This window comes from Nyctibius grandis, chromosome 1 (assembly GCF_013368605.1).
Source record: "Nyctibius grandis isolate bNycGra1 chromosome 1, bNycGra1.pri, whole genome shotgun sequence".
NCBI lineage: Eukaryota > Metazoa > Chordata > Aves > Nyctibiiformes > Nyctibiidae > Nyctibius > Nyctibius grandis.
The window spans coordinates 122,259,877-122,276,319 of NC_090658.1; the positions used below are offsets into that span (position 1 = coordinate 122,259,877).

Genomic DNA, 16,443 nt, shown 5'->3' on the forward strand with positions numbered 1-16,443 from the left:
GTTTGTGATCAATATTGTAAATATTAATCACCTTATTATTAATAGCTATTATTGATATGCATTAATACAAAGTTTTCCCTGACAAAATCACTTCAGACAAATATGTTCCCAGTAGGAAAGAAGACTCTGTTGGAAGGGAAAATTACATGGGAAACACATGCAATGACTAGACAGAATTATATGGGAAATACACATCGGGAATACGTGAAATTTTTCCCTTCGTTTAAGGCAGAGGAAAGAGGTGGTGCTCCCATGAAATGGATGCTCCAAGAACCTCAGGGAAAAGGATCTGAGCCATCAGCGCAGAAAACCTGTTCCTCTGCACATATTCCCAGGGATGAAGTTGCCTGCAGGAACCCCTTGAGCAATAACAGGTAACAAACAGAGGCTGCTGACAAGTAGCGGGAGCCAGAACTGCAGCTGTCGCCATTCGTATCCGAAGGCAATTCCAAGAGAAAAATCAAAGAAGCAGCCCTAAGCTGCTGCTGCCTACGTTACATGGCCAGCCTTCCCAGGACACACGCGAGGCCATATGCAGCAGCCGTAAATACGGGGAGCTGACACGTACCTGCCTCATCTCAGCTGCTCTTATCGTCTGACAAGATGTCTGGGAAAAGACAGAAGAGCTTCCCCAGCATAAGGGGATTAAAACCACTGTTGCAAGGAGGGATGAAGAAATCAGTTTCCTGAGATTTGCTATTCTAATTAATTAAAGCAAGAGATTCATTACAACAAGGGATCATGTCTCCATTTTGAGGAGGCAATTACCAAACTCCCAACACCTTCCAGGATACTTATGAAATCAATTCTCATCCAAGACAACTGTATGAAAATAATTGTGCAACTGTGGTTTTGTGCCAAAAGCTCTTCTTTTGAACTGACCAATTTGAGGAACAACCCCAAAACTCTGAATAAACACAAACGCCAAAACTCAACAGCAGTCTCGTTCAGATCGGTTGGCTTCAGGCAGGTCTTGTTAGAAATTTCCTAAAAGACTTTTTATTAGGGAAAAGACTATCCTGAAAAAGATTAAACCCTCCAGCACCATTTCTAGAGATTTTTTTGTGTGTGACAACAGCCAGAATGTAACTTGTTACGTGCGATGCATAATGAGATCACACTGAAAATGTGATTATATGATTGTGTTGAGGCCACACGTACATTTGAACCAAGTTTGTTCAACATGCTTTCTCTTCATGGGCGGAGAAAGCAATTCAGACCGGGTCTTACAGAGCACAGCTTGCTCTGAGACTGGTAACCACTCCATCCTGCTACTCTGCTATATGCAAAGTTAACAAGTAGTGAGGTGAAAGGCTTGAAAGCTGCCTGCCAGCAGCTCTGGCATTGGGAGAGACTAACACAGTCGTGCACCGTTGCATTGTAGTGACTTGGACCTGGGAAGGATTTGGGGATGGCTGAAAGGGCTGGCTGTGGCTGGGAAGATGCCCCGCAGAGAGCTGAGGGCACGCTGCACCCTCCAGCAAGAGCACCCTGGGCAGGCACCCTGCCTGTTGCTATGGGGGTTAGGGGCACGGAGAGGAAAGGAGCTCAGTCCTAATCAGAGGAACTGCAGCCCTGTAAAAGCAGATTCCCCGTGAAGGCAGTCCCACAGCCCACCCATGGGGCAGCGGCTGGGAACCACTGGCAAATGCGCATTCCCAAACTGAAAAAATAATTAACTGCCTAGTTTCTTTTAATTAAGATCTTGACTTATCCACCACTCCAGGATATGCAGATGTTTGGCTGCTGGGATGTATCAACACACCTGAGCACTGGAGGCGATTCGTCTCTTGGCTTCATACCTCAGCAGGCAGCAGAGAGGGGCTCCCATCCTGTAATACCTGCGCACCCCAGCTTATGGCATCGGTCATGTCTATGAATGGCACATTTTCTTATTAATAATATCTCTGATGCTGCCTTGGTAGAGATTTTCATATGCAAATTTCAGCATATTAAAGGTGTTCCGCTGTTCTGGCATCCTTGCATCAGCAAAGTGCCAAGGCACCACGCAGCATTTTACACTTACGTAAGGATATAAAGTTTTTGCCTCAAGGATATGATGTTCCAAAGACAGAGATAACATGATGGGAAATGACAAGGAGCAGTGGAGAAGCGGGGTAGGGAAAAGAAAACAAAAGAGACAAACAGAGAAGAGAAGAGAAAGGGCAGAGTACTGTCATGGGAGGACAAGACTGATTTTTTTCATTTCAGCATGTAAGATGTTTTCCCTGGGTTATCTTTCCTTAGGATCTTCTAAGTTATTTTTCTTGATCATCCTCTTCTCATCTTCCACCTCCTTAGGACTATATTTTGCCTCCTCTGCACTTACAGAATAATCAGTGGGTCTCATGTAGAGGATGATGCTACTCTCTGTAAATGCGACTGCTGGAGTCCGGCCCCTGAAGAGTAGGAATCGGCTCAGTGCAGCAAAAGATGGGATTAATGATAGAAACTGCAGATGATTGTAAACAAATTTATCCCTTCAGTTTATCTCTTCCTCCTTTTCTTTGATTTCTGCTATTCAGGCCTGTGAGGTACAGCATCTCTGACCAGAAAATACCTATTTGAATCAATGTCTTCAGCTTGAACTAATAACCCCACCACGTTACAGCACCAGGCCTGTCTCTGACAACAACGTGGGTGTCCACCCCTTTCTGTCCCACACTGTCTCCAGTAACTGGTGGCTGCAAGATTTTGATTTGTTCTGCAGCCAAGTCAAGTATCGATGATTATAAAGGTATAATAAAATTGTTACTGAAATCCCTCTTCATCCCTTGACACAAGCAGTCCTGTTAGGATTGCTTTTTGATTTAATTGTTCTTTACTAATTCAGGGATACTTATGTTGTCAGGCCAAGATTCTGTTCTCATAGATGAAAGACAAATACCCTAAAATGGAAAAGCCTATTAATATCTAACTATAATACAACTAAAAGTTAAAACTTTCATGACAAAGTAATAAAACCCTGAAAACTAGTGTTATGATGGAAAGCCTGACACATTTGTATTCACAAAGAAAGAAAACCACTTATTTCATAGCCCACCTAAAAAAAAAACCTCTGCAAATTCATTTTGGTTTTATCTTTCTCAGAATTAAGACCTAGGAGACAGTAGTAACAGAGAAAAATGTTCAGAAATGCTCAATGTATTAATTTTAAATACATACTTATGTTGAGTATGTTCTCCTGAGCGCTTTACTTTCCATACTGCAACATCTTGGTGAAATTGTTTTCTGAAATTTATACTGGGATTTTCTGCTACAAACACCTTACAGCAAGTCAAAGCGACGCAACCGTGACAATGTCATCTGGAAACTTCATCGCAGCACATCGTATCAAACTCACAACATATTCAACAAGGTGGATACAGTCATCAGCTCACACCTACTACCACATATTAATGCAATAATAACGAAGCTTTGATTCAGAGTAAATATACATTATTAACACATTGTATTAACACTATAGCAGAGATACTATACTTGGGTCATCCTTCTTAGTACGATGGACATTAACTGGAGTCTTCATAATTCCCTGCAAACAGGATCAAGCCCATATGGAGTTACGGTGTTAGACAAAGTGGCAAAGAAGGGCCAATACCAGCAATCCCAGGCCAGGAGCTCTAAGCAACCTGCTGCCTTGCCCTGTAAGCTCCGAGAGGGGTGATGCCACCAGTGAGCTCAGAGAAGAACGCTGAGCCCCCAAACCCCTAAACCACCCAAAGAGGTTTGAGATGCAGCATCTCCAAGCAGGGCAGGCTGCAGGGGCGTGTGGGATGGGATGGGATGGGATGGGGTGGGGTGGGGTGGGATGGGGTGGGGTGGGGTGGGATGGGGTGGGGTGGAATGGGATGGGGTGGAATGGGATGGGGTGGGGTGGGATGGGATGGGGTAGAATCGGATGGGATGGGGTGGAACGGGGTGCAATGGGGTGGGATAGGATGGGGTGGCTGCAGCCCGGCGGGGCTGGGAGCAGGGGCTGCGCCCCGGGAAAGATGCTGGGGAGTAGAGGGGGAAGGATGCTCGTCCCAGGGAGCGAACTCCCCCCCCCCCCGCCGCCCTTACCTGCGCCTTGCGCCTTTGTTCCTCCGGCTTCCGCTCCGGCAGCGCCCCGGCCCCCGCGGGGCCACCCTCCTCCTCCTCCTCCTCCTCCTCCTCCTCCTGCGCCTCCCCGGCGGCGCGGCGGTGTCGGCGGGGCCCCGGCCCGGCCCGGCCTCGCCGCAGCCCCCGCAGGCCCAGCAAGGCCGCCGCCCCCAGCAGCAGCGCCGGCCAGAGCAGGGCCAGCAGCCGGCCCGGCAGCCCCGCGGCCGCCGGCACCAGCTCCCCCGCGCCCAGCGCCAGACGCACCGCCGGCCCCAGCATGGCCGCCCCCGGGGCCGGGCCGGGGTCGGGGGGATGCTCCGCTCCGTCGGTGCCGGAGCGGCAGCCGGGAGCGGGCAGCAGCGCGGCTGCGGAGCCGTGCGGGCGGGGGGACCGGCTGGCCGCGGCGCGGGGTACGGGGAGGCGCGGACACGTCCGTGCTTACCGGAGCGCCGTTGCGAAGTGTTTGGCCGGGAGGGCGGTTGCGCGGTGCGGGGGGGGTGCGGGGGGGTGTGGGACCCCGGGCGCAGCCGGTCGCCCCGTGGGGGGCTGGTCCGGGTGCGGAGGAAGGGGTTAATGCACCGACCGAGTCTTTGCTACAAGAAGGAAAGTGGTAAATGAAACGCAAACGCGATGCGGTTCAAAGCAGCGGAGCTGCGGGCATCAGCGCTAGTTTGCGAGCAGCTGTTTGGTCGAGGATGGGGATGCACAGGGGTGTTCTCAAGTGATGCATTCTTGAAAAATTCTTCTGTCTAGACAGAAGAGTTTTTAGGAATATACGTGTGTGCTCAGGCGCCGTTACAGATATGTCATCATCAAACAACATCCCTGTGATGGTTACGAGAATCGCCCATGTAACGCGGCGCATGATGCCTTCTCATCTAGTGCCGATCCTCAGAGAAATAACAGTTTGTCATGGCCAGCAGAACCCTGAGCAGAGTGCCTCAAACCACAAACCTCTTTGCTTTGCTGGATGGAAAATTTCTCCACCCACCTGATGAATAAGTGCAGGCAATGCTCTCAGAAAGTCTTTTTTCAAAGTGGTGGAGCTTCTTTTAAAAATGACAAGTTGTATTTTATCTTGTCCAGTCGAGAGGGATAACCTCTAAGAAATAAGCAGTGGCTAGCAGTGAAGGCAAGGAATGAGCCCCTAATGCAGAAGCGTGTCTCAGCACGGCCGTATCTCGCACCCGGTTTGAACTCAGTGGGACTCACCCGGGCTGGGGAGCGTTACTACCAAGAAAATAGTAAATAAAGCTCATTTAAAAAGAAGAGCATACAAAGGTTATGTTTGTAGTAAACCCAGCACAGGGTTTGTCTGTCTTGGCTTTATTTCACACCCAGTGGGGACTGCTCTCTCCTGAGTGCAGATCCGAGCGCTGGAGCTCAAACCCAAATGCGTATCCATGCAAGAGACAGCAATGGGGAAGGCTTTCCTTCCCCATTATCCATCCTTCAGCTGGATCAGAAATAGTGTGGCCAGCAGGACTAGGGAAGTATCATCCCCCTGTACTCGGCACTGGTGAGGCCGCACCTCAAATATTGTGTTCAGTTTTGGGCCCCTCACTACAAGAAAGACATTGAGGTGCTGCAGTGTGTCCAAAGAAGGGCAATGAAGTTGGTGAAGGGTCTGGAGAACAAGTCTTATGAGGAGCAGCTGAGGGAACTGGGGTTGTTTAGTCCAGAGAAAAGGAGGCTCAGGGGAGACCTTATCGCTCTTTACAAATACCTGAAAGGAGGTTGTAGCGAGGTGGGTGTTGGTCTCTTCTCCCAAGTAACAAGCGATAGGACGAGAGGAAATGGCCTCAAGTTGCACCAAGAGGAAGTTTAGATTGGATATCAGGAAACATTTCTTCACCATAAGGGTTATCAAGCATTGGAACAGGCTGCCCAGGGAAGTGGTGGAGTCACCATCCCTGGAGGTATTTAAAAGACGAGTAGATGTGGTGCTTAGGGACATGGTTTAGTGGTTGACTTGGCAGTGCTGCGTTAACGGTTGGACTCTATGATCTTAAAGGTCCTTTCCAACCAAAACGATTCTATGATTCTATGGATTATCAACTCTTCAGGGACAAACGATTTATTATTCCCGTGTCCTGGGCCTAATTCCAGTTCATCCTGAACAGAGCTAGGTTTTGAAAGCACAATAATGTGTCATAGCACTCTGGAAATTTCCAGACAAAATACAGGAAGATTGTCAATTAAATGATGTGCTGAATGGCTTTATGGGGAGAAGAAGGTTTTGGGAGGGAGGGAGAAATGCTTAGTAGACGGGAGAGGGCCACAGGGTATGGTAGTACTTCGAATGCTGTTATTGGGATGGGAAGCTTCTGTTTAAACATGGATCCCACAAATTATCTGTTTTCTGTCTGCCTGTCTCGTCCTGCCTGTCTTCTGAAGTTCAGCACTGACTAATCCTGTGGTCTGAAACCTCAGAGATTTCAGTGTTTCTGTTCCTAGCCCTGATGCTGATTTGTTACGAGAATATTGTCTATCTTGTACCTATCTGGAGCCCTAAGCTGGTAACCAAGTGGTCATGTGTAAATGTCAGAGATGAGGGCCTTCCCCTGAAGTTAAAAGATTACAGTTATGTGATTAGTTTTATGACATTTTAATTTGATACTTGTCTTTTATTTTTTCCCTGCCTTGATTTCTCTGTTCATAAAATGAAGATACATCTCTCCAGGTCTGAGCTGTTAAAAAGCATACAATCTGTACCTCGCATCATAAATAAGTATTACTACTTTCAGCTCATCTAAATTAGTTTGCTTGTCTTTTTCCCAGGGAAACATAAGCTGAAAGACATTTCAGGACTCAGCATTGCTTAATTGACTGTGAGATTACTGCTTTGCACCATTCCTTTTTATTTCCTTTTTTCTTCCACAAAATAAAGGCAATTACTGTGGCTGGTCTGTAATGGCATTTATTTTCAAAGATAAGCATCGCCATATTAGACCTTTTTCTAGTATCAATGCAGGCTTATTTAACAACCTATCACAGTATTGGTCTATGAAAATAGCACAAATTCTCATGATGTCATGTTATATGGAAAGCCTGAAATTTTATTGCAAGCCCAAGAAGATATTTTTCTATTTATGTGTAACATAAACTAATTTCAGATGTCTGATGGGGAGTTATTCTCCATTCAGACTCAGAATGAAAGTCCAATAAGCAGGAGCTGGAACCATCTATTTCTTGCAGATCAAAATGCAGTTAATATACAGGGACAAAATAGTGCAGTTGCTAATACCTGATGGGCCCTATGCGAACCTGTCTGCTTCTGCATGCAGGGTTAGTCATTCGAGGTGCTGAAATGATGACGGTAGGCTTTGGGGGTTTTCTGGGGAAAAACCCAGTCTTGTTAATGTTTACATGTGTCATGAAAACAGTTTGATTTTGACAAAACCGGATTCAAACCAGAGTTTTCTAGCTGAAATTAAAGCATAAACTTTTATTTCCATTTTCTATTGAATTGTGAAAAAATGAAATTTTCTGAAAAAGTAGGGAACAAAATAATTGTTTTAATAACATTTCACTCTGAAATTATAAGTTCTTGACCTGATGTATTAGCAGTAGACTTAAGGATTCACCCACAGAAGCTAAGAGAAGTGCCCTACTCTGACGCTGCTTGTGCTTAATCAACAGCAACAGATGTGATTGGTAGAAAAATTAGTGATTTCACAAAAGTCAGAGAGGTAATGAGGAAGCTTTTAAACTGCCTCAGCAAAAACACCTTTTGAGGGGCAGTGAGAAGACCTCTTCGCAGTGTTTAATACTCTTTAATCAGTTTCCCTGACAGTTCAGAAAACTGCAGCTGAAACAAGGCAGATTAGTTTAGTTTCTAACAAACAGCTCCTCAGAAAACCTTGGGTAAAGGGGGAGAACGAGCTTTCCCTTCACTATTAGAAGCGATCGGTGCTTACCAGGTTGTTCAGAACAGACCCTTTACATAAAATTACAGGGCTTCGTGCTCCCCTCTCTGAGATGATGGAAATTCGGGGTAACTACATGGAAAACAATAGGATTTAAGCGACATGGAGCAGCTCTCCTTCGAGTAGCTGGTTTCCGAGCTCTCGGTCGGGAGCTGTTTCTGGCGAGCGCTGTGCAGACGCGGGCGGGCGGATGTTCGGACGCGGCCGAGATCAAAGCGTAGGTTTCCATTTCAGGCATTCGTGGGTAATGAAACACAGAGCGAAGACATGTCCCCTGGGCAGCGGCTCCTGCCGCGGGGCCCTGCTCCCGGCTGCGACCCTCTTGCTCTGCTGTAATGAAGCTAATTTACAGGCTGAGATGATCTCACAACCTGCGGCTTAAGGGACGTTTGCACCAAATCCTGAGGTTCATCTGCTGATGTTCAGGAGATGTATTCATAACATTTATTTAATTCACAAACTTTTCCTATTTTTTCTCCTGTCTGAAGCCCTGGTGCACTAGTGACTTTCCATGGACACACACGTGAAGCTGATGAACTACAGATCTTGTTTAGCTTATCGATGAGGAAACTGAGGCACATGCTAGCTGCACGTCTGGCAAAAGCATGTCAATAACCAGTAATGAGAGCTCCATCTGTTCAAACTATCCAGCTCTTTGCATGGCTGCCCACATGGCCAGGTATTTGCCATTAAATAAGATTATTAATTCCTTGACAAGTTGATATCTGGCCTAGCAGTCCGGCATTTCTTTTCTGCTTTGAGGATTGCAGCTTTATAGATTTTTACTAATTATGTAATAGCTTTTCAATCTCTTGTTTCAGTCTGTGGAACTGGTGTTAATTAATTACAGATCTTCAACATACCATTCTTAACTGATTCCCCTAGTAAATCTGTTTAACACTTGCCTTGGTTTCCTGTACATGATTCACTCGTTTGGTAAGTGATCCATCTTTGTTTGCTGTCAAAGTCTTTGAGTTGGAAGAGGACTTTAATCATGTTACTTGGCTCTTCTGAATAGGGAGAAGAAATGGAATCAAATAAGCACGCAATGGTAATGCAGTCAAAGAAGAACTATGGCCTGGGTTTCTTTCACCAATAAAAAGTTGTGCAAGCTTCAATTTCCCTTTCATTTTCATAAAGAACATACTGGAAACAACCATTCACCCAAAGAAGTGAAATTAAAACAAAGAAACAAAAACATCTTGAAAGGAGGATAGAAGGCACTTTCCCAGCTTATGCGTTAATTAAGACCAGTCAAAGAAAACTGCTTCAAAAGGAAAGAGGAAGCCAGTGGTAACCACGGCTGCAACTGCTTTTAATAGGCTATAGCAATGGCATGCGTGGTGAACAAAGTCATAGCAGGCATTAATGCAACAGTGTCAGTTCAAAGGGCACAGCAAAAAAGTTGGAGGCAAAACTGAAGTTACTGAATAGTAAAATTGTTTTGCTAGCAGATTTGTCTGCAACAGTATGGGACAAAAGGACTTGTTTAGCAGAACACAATCATCTTGAGAAGTATAAACACTGCTGGTTTAAAGATAAAATCAAAGGCCTTGAGAGCAAAGCAGAAGTAGACACAAAAATATGCATAGTTGGCTTTCTTGAAGGCGAAGAGTTTTGCATCCCTGTCAAACAACACAGAAAGAAGCTGTTAAGTGCCCCAGGTTGCTCTTGCACCCTTAGCACCCGCTCTTCCCCAGATGAAAGCCTGCACAGAGCTGCTTGAAGATACAGCAGCACTGGTAGGTTTTCTGCGCGTCCCATCAGCAGTGGAGATCTGGGAACGTGGCAGGAGAATTTATTCCCTTCCCCTCTACAAAAAAGCTGAGTGCAACCTACAACATGCTATTACAAATATTTTATACAATAAAAAAAATGACTTGTCTAGCAGCAGAAGAGAGGACTGTTAGTATGTTCTTTACATGCACATTTGTTCTCGGTGCTGTTCAGCCTGTGTCTCTGATCCAGCTCTCTGGGAAACCAGCTGGTAATTTTCTGTTTCTTTTGACAGGCACGTCAAGCTCTCACTTTAAAAACTTCCTAGGTCCCTTCATCAGAGATCAGCAGCACGTGTGCATTTTTTGAAGATAATGATTGCTACAAGGAAGTCTCCTAAAATCAAGATAAGTGTCTGTCCTTGCTTTATTCCAAACTGGCACATGACACAGTGAACACAGAGTAAATTAGTGATGACACACGGTTTATTGCTATCAAAAACAGGGTTCAGAGAGATGCAGCTGACACTGGAGGGGAGGGATCATTACCCTCAGGGAGGCTGTAGTGTCAAAAATGTATGAATACGTATCCATTGACAGACGTGTGGCTTACGCTACAGTGTTCAGACAATATCTTATTCTCATGTGATCTAAGTATCAAAGGCCACAAAGTTTTCCCTAGATATGCTCACATAACCTCTGTATCTGAAGATCTTCCTCTTTGATCTGGAGGCATGAAGGTCTCAAAAATGTACCGCATCCACCACATCCTTCATGGTTTCTTCTCATGGTTAGTCATCTTCCACATGAAAAAAACCTACATCTTGTTACTAACTTAATGTTATCTACTTTCAGGTTCCCACCACTGATTTCTGTGACTCTCTCTGACAGAGATACCCTTCTCGTAGCTGCCCGTATTCTTCCTGAGAAAGTGCTTCAGTGTCACAATACGTTACCTCTTAGACTCACTTCTGATAAATAAAAGATATTAAATCTCTTTGTAGTTCTCACCAAAAGGTATTTCCACCAGTTCTCATGCTAGTTTTGGAAGCTCTTATTTTGCACATCCCCTTGACATCTATTTTCTGCGTCATTATATGGAGAGGTAATATTCAGCCTCTTGAACCTATTCACTTGTTCCTAGCATATACGTTGTGGGATCATTTTAGCTCTCTTTTCCACAGAAATGCATTAGGGGCTACAGTGGAGCTGCCTGCTCATCTTTTTCCTCCTTCCTAGCCAGTTTACTAATTTCAATTAAAAAATATTTATTGAATTACTAAGTAAATGACATCTACAAGCTAGCAGGACTTGTTGGTTGCCAGCAGGCGACTGCCCTGTACTTGATTCCTTCTGCAAAGGAGAAATAATGTTCCTACAGCACTTGGTCTGTCTTGTCAGCTCAGACTAATCCATCACAATTTTGGAAAGAAGTTGTTTAATCTTTTTGTGATTAACAGGGTATCTGGAGCACTTACAGATAGATCTTTTTGAGGATACTGAAGAGATTTATGGTTGTTGCATAGGCTGATAGCCTTGGTCAGTATGACAACATTACCAGACAAACCCCTGATGCATTAGCATTGCTTTCAGATAGTCTGTCCCATCATATCTGTATGGTAGGTGTGGTCAGTGGATTAAAATTTGCTTTTGCACTGTTTGCAGTATCACTTTCTGTAATCAAGGATTACTATAGATGCATTTGATTTCTTGTATTTCTGGCATACCTCCTGAGAATAAAAGTAGCTTACAGAGGCTGTATTTACGTGATGCTCTGTAGGTACATGCCTATTTGTTCTGCCCACAGTATACATGCAGCTGGTTGCTCAGACCCAGTTTGTGTTCAATGTTTTTACATTGGAGGCAGAGAAATTGTGAGTTCACCCATAAAAGACCACAGTGAAATACCCAGTGCTGGCCCATCACGGGAGCTCGTGCTCCAGAGGGACAGCCAGGAGAGCTGGGGCGAATCATCTCAGCATGGAGAGTCAGACCTGAGACTTATGGGGCTGCTGCCCCCAGATGTAATCTGGTCGTAGATGATTTATTGCTTTGTCTTCTCTTCCTTTAATCCCAGGTCTCCTTATACCTGAAGGTGATGATCCTTCTTGGGCACTGCTGTTGAGAGAAACCCAAAAAATTCAGACACTGCAGACTGATGTGGTCTCCTGGACCCACAGAAACTAGTGCCCAGTTCCTAAGTGTCCCATGAGTGAACCCTGTATGCCCAAGGATCTTGCTGGCCTTTGCATAAGACAAAATGTGTGACCCTGGTTCCTTCAAAGGAGATGTCACAGCAAAGGGCTGAGTCTCCTCCATGGTTGGTAGTTGCCTGAGATGCGAGTGTTGGCACAAAGGTTTGTTTTATTGAAGGCTCTGTCCTGTGAGTAGCCAGGTTGAAGGCCTGGAGTCATCACGAAGAAGCTTCTGGATCTGGCTCTGCAGAAGAAACCTCTATTAATGACTAAGCCCTGAAGTTTTTCAGACTGTTTTGTCTAGATCCCAGGCTTGTGTCCCTGAGTTGTGCCCTGAGGATCCAGCTAGAGTCAGAGCAACCTGCAAGATTTGTTGGGGTTGCTGCTCCTCTGCTCACCCTGCCCAAAAAAACACAGCCTCTTGGGATGAACCCGACGTGTTTTGTCCCCTTCCATAACCCAGGGAGCCATGATTTCACCATAAGGCATGTGACAATGCAAGCAATGATGGCAATGTTTTCCCATTTTATAATTGCCATGGCAACTACATTCTAACCTAGACTGGCAACATTTAATTTCTGGGGTTGTCTTTCGTAAAACATGACATAATTTAGCATTCAAAGCCATCTCACCACCTCGTTCTTACACCACCCTGCCAGCTGCACCATACAACAACATTTTGTCGCAGCAACGCTATTGGAGACTCCCACACATGGGGTTACTTGTTCCTCCGCATCTCTTCCCAAATAGTGCATCATTTCAGAAGGGAGGGCTGGTATTTTTCAGAAGGGAGCATCTTGTAACTTTCCAAGCCTCTGTGTGTGTTTAAGCCAAGCTCAAGTCTAGCTGTTCCCTACACCCCAGGTTCCTTTCGCGTAACATTTTCCTAAATTTAGGGTATTGAGCTTAAATTCACCATATAAGACGTCTCCAGAGATGAGATGGCTCTTTTCTCAGCTATCAATAACTGTGCTGCCTGCAGCTTACTGTGGTCTTTAGATATCATGCAAACCATGCAATTCAACACATGCAAACCAGGGAACTAAAATCTGTTTACCCAGCATGGATCAGAGGCAGTCCTATTTTTAAGCCTAGCTCAGCAATGTGGGTAGCAAAGTGTCTCAGGAGGAGGAAATCCAGGCTGGAAATGGTAGGCAGCCATGGCAAGGCAGGACAAGCTTTTTGCCTGAGCCATGCTGCCACTGGGCAGAACCATGGTGGCCTCGAGGCAGGCAGGAGAGGGGCAGGCGGCTCCATGGCCGGGTCTACCCACTGAAGAGAAATCAGCAACAATGGCTGGACCTCAAGGTCTCTCTCCAGAAGGAGCTTGCTTCCCATCACGGCTTGCTCTCACTGAAGTCCTCATGGTCAAAAAGTCACAGCTATTTCTGCGTCCTGTTTTCAGCCCTCCTGTTTCATTCGTAGTCCTGCCGTTGATCCAAGACCCACTCTGAAACCCCCTGAAGTCAGGGAAATTGTGAAAGGAGTTCAGCATCACGTAACCTCTTAACAGCTCTCCTCTAATTAGCTGCGGGTTACAGGCAGTGCGGAGGAAGGCAGCTACCACAGAAAAAGGGGTTGGAGTGGATGGCGTGTCCTGTGGGAAAAGCTCAAGTCCTGGAAGGAAATGCTGGCCATCGTTATGTCAAGGGTCTCTGCTGACACTTCATCATGTTTCTGTCTGAAAATGAATCATTCGCTGTTACAAGCAAGTTCTAAGATGATTAAATGAAGCAGAGGAGGGACAGCAATACTAGACACATTTTCAGTCTGTGAAAGGGATTTTTTTTATGTTCTTGGTATTTTCCATTTTACTTCTGAACTAGGAAACATAACCATCCGGTTTATGTGCCACTCGGGGGCCATGTTCGCCACCTCTGGCCAAGACATTTCGTCTCAGTAGTTAATGGCTTTGCTTTCGCATCCTTCATCTGCTTGTCTCCTCAGGTCAGCGTTCCCCAATCTCCACCAGCCCATGGGCTACAAGAAACAAGAAGTTTTCCAGACAACACTGCACTTTGCTCTCCCTGTGAGCCTCAGTTTTAACTTCCAGATCTCTGAGTAGCTTCAGGGCAGGCTGCTGCGAGCCACAGGCTAGCATGGCCAGTGGGCTGACATTACAGTGCAGTAGTTGTTGATGTTAGGATGGACACCTACAGCCTTGGGGCCAGGTATTTGGAGGAGCACGGGTGTCATGCCAACTGTACGTCTGGGAGTTCTTCATGCTGTAGAGAGAAAAACGTGCCTTAAAAACTGCCTAAATCCTCTAGCGGAATGGGATTTAAGGCATATGTCTCTAAATATTTCTAACCAGCTTGTTTAAACAGCTTCTTGCGTGGTGTGCTGGCCTGTCTCGGTTTGATGCCTAGGCATACACCTCCCCCTCATTATACAGTCTAGATGCCAAAGATGCCAGGTTCTACAACTCTCAGTTACAAAAACCTATTAACTAACTGCTAACATAATTCTGTGTCTAAAACATAAGACATTTCCTTCCCTAATAGTGTCAGTAGATAAACACGCTAGTGATATGAAACAGTAGGATGTAATTATAACGAGCACCAGGAGTGAGATTAAAACATTCCAGGTCAGTTGTGTCTCTTGAAAAATTACTTTGTCCCACTTTGTACAGCTCATCTGTATACCAACCACCCGATTTCCTGAGCTGCCATGGAGCACGGCGTGCCTGTTCTGCAGTGACTGCCAGGAAGATGCCCCTTGTGGAAATTTTTAAAGTGAAAATACTTTTAGGATGATTTCCCTGATCAGTCCTCCCTGGCAGACCTTTGAGCTCAGAAATGCTCCTGCAGAGGATGTGGGTTACCCTTGTGAGGAATCTGACTACCCAAATGCACAGTCGTTTTCAGTTTTCCCAGAGTGGTATTGCTTTCATGTTGTCAGATAAGAGATACTTGTGGTTAAGAGTGTAATGCAGTTTCAATAATAAATATCTCTATTGTTCAGTCTAGTTTTTAATAGCTCTGTGATCCCAGCAGCATATAAACAACAGGAACTAAAGTATAATATAAGGCAGTGGTCAGACTTCATTCCTTGTTCTTGATTCTCTCATTCTCTGAGATGCCGATCTACAAACGATGTGAGTCTTCAGCAAGCTCCATGAACAGAAACTAGTACTTTATTTCAGTTCTCAGCAGCTAATTTTCAGACTTGTTTATCACACTGCTGACCAAACCACCACTGCTGAGTTAGCCCTTAGAGGAGGGCGCTCGGATGTGGTGGAGATGGCATCAATCTAAGCCCCCACTAAGGTAATACTCACCTGAGCAGAGTGTTTATTCCAAGAACTAATTTTTGAGAAAACTGATGGCATTTTGAACTTTGCTAGCCCTTTTTTACTGGGAATTCAGCATGCCCTGATGGTCCAGTCCTGTTGTGTGCTGGCTGTGTCCAAGCCCTGATAAAAATGCTGGTTCCTGGTGGAAGACATTTGGTTCAGGTCTCTGCCACATGATTCGTTGCCACGTTAAAGCTATCACAGCATGCTCCAAATGCACAAATGTGAGGTCTATGAGGAGGGTGAAATGCTGCCCTGAGACACTACACTAGTACTCCTTATGGTACAGCTGTACCAGCTCTGCACAACATATACCCTATTTCCCTCTGCCTCCCAACTGGACCCATTAGGTGATTTGCAGTACTATGGTGATGTGCCTGTCCTGTTTCCAGATCAAGAAATTGCTTGTTTGATGCTAGTGAAGAGGTACTCCGTGCTATGTGAAGCCACCAGCAGACAGTACTGCATGTGCCTTAGGAACCAGGCACGTTGCATTTTGTACATGGTTCTGTGTGAAAATGCCCAAATGAGGGTTTACGGCACCACAGGCAGTTAAAATGCCATTGCAGGAGTCTGGAAATAACTCTTTGCAAGATCAGACATTGAAAGCAGAGCATTGCCTACAACCCCAGACCTCTTGCCCAACAAAGCACAAATAACAGCCCTAAGTCAGATTAAAGTTTTGGAGCCCTGAGCACAGGAGGGCTCTGCGAGACCTAAGGAAGTCAATATCTGTGTGATTAGAAACACAGCCAGAATAACTGTGTTACTAACTCATATACCAAGACAGCTTCCAGACAACAGCAGGCAGGGCTAATGCAATCCAGTGGGACATATTTTCCTCAGCTTGGGAAAACACTTTTGTGAGCAAGTGAATTTCTTGAGTCTCAGGGATGGCAGTAGCCCCATCATGAGGATCAGGCAGAGGCACTGACAGACTAAGCCACAGGACACTGAAAGGATTATCTTGGTTTTAAACCACTTTTTTGAGACCCAGCATCCCCACGTTGCTGAGGGATGCTCCCCACTGCTCTTGAGAAGCTGTGGGGCCCTTTGCTACTCGTTTTGTGGGACCAGCCTCCAACATGCCTCTTCCTGCTCAATTCACCTGGAGCTACAGCCTCACTGAACAGCCATTGCAATGGTACCTAGAGTTAGCAAATATGCTGGGAAGCTGAAATTGCCCATCCTTAATTGTCTGTGCACCTTCTCTGCTCATGGAACTGAAG

The 16,443-nt window shown here is 45.6% G+C and overlaps 1 protein-coding gene across 1 annotated transcript in view; it reads right to left on the reverse strand.

Moving 5' to 3' along the window:
- The window catches only part of LOC137661203 (protein LYRIC-like), a 31,246-nt gene extending 26,887 nt beyond the window's left edge, over positions 1-4,359 (reverse strand). Inside the window, exon 1 of the mRNA XM_068396623.1 lies at positions 4,063-4,359. Coding sequence (XP_068252724.1) covers positions 4,063-4,359 — 297 coding nt within the window. The remainder of the gene's footprint in view (positions 1-4,062) is intronic.
- Positions 4,360-16,443: the final 12,084 nt, after the last annotated feature.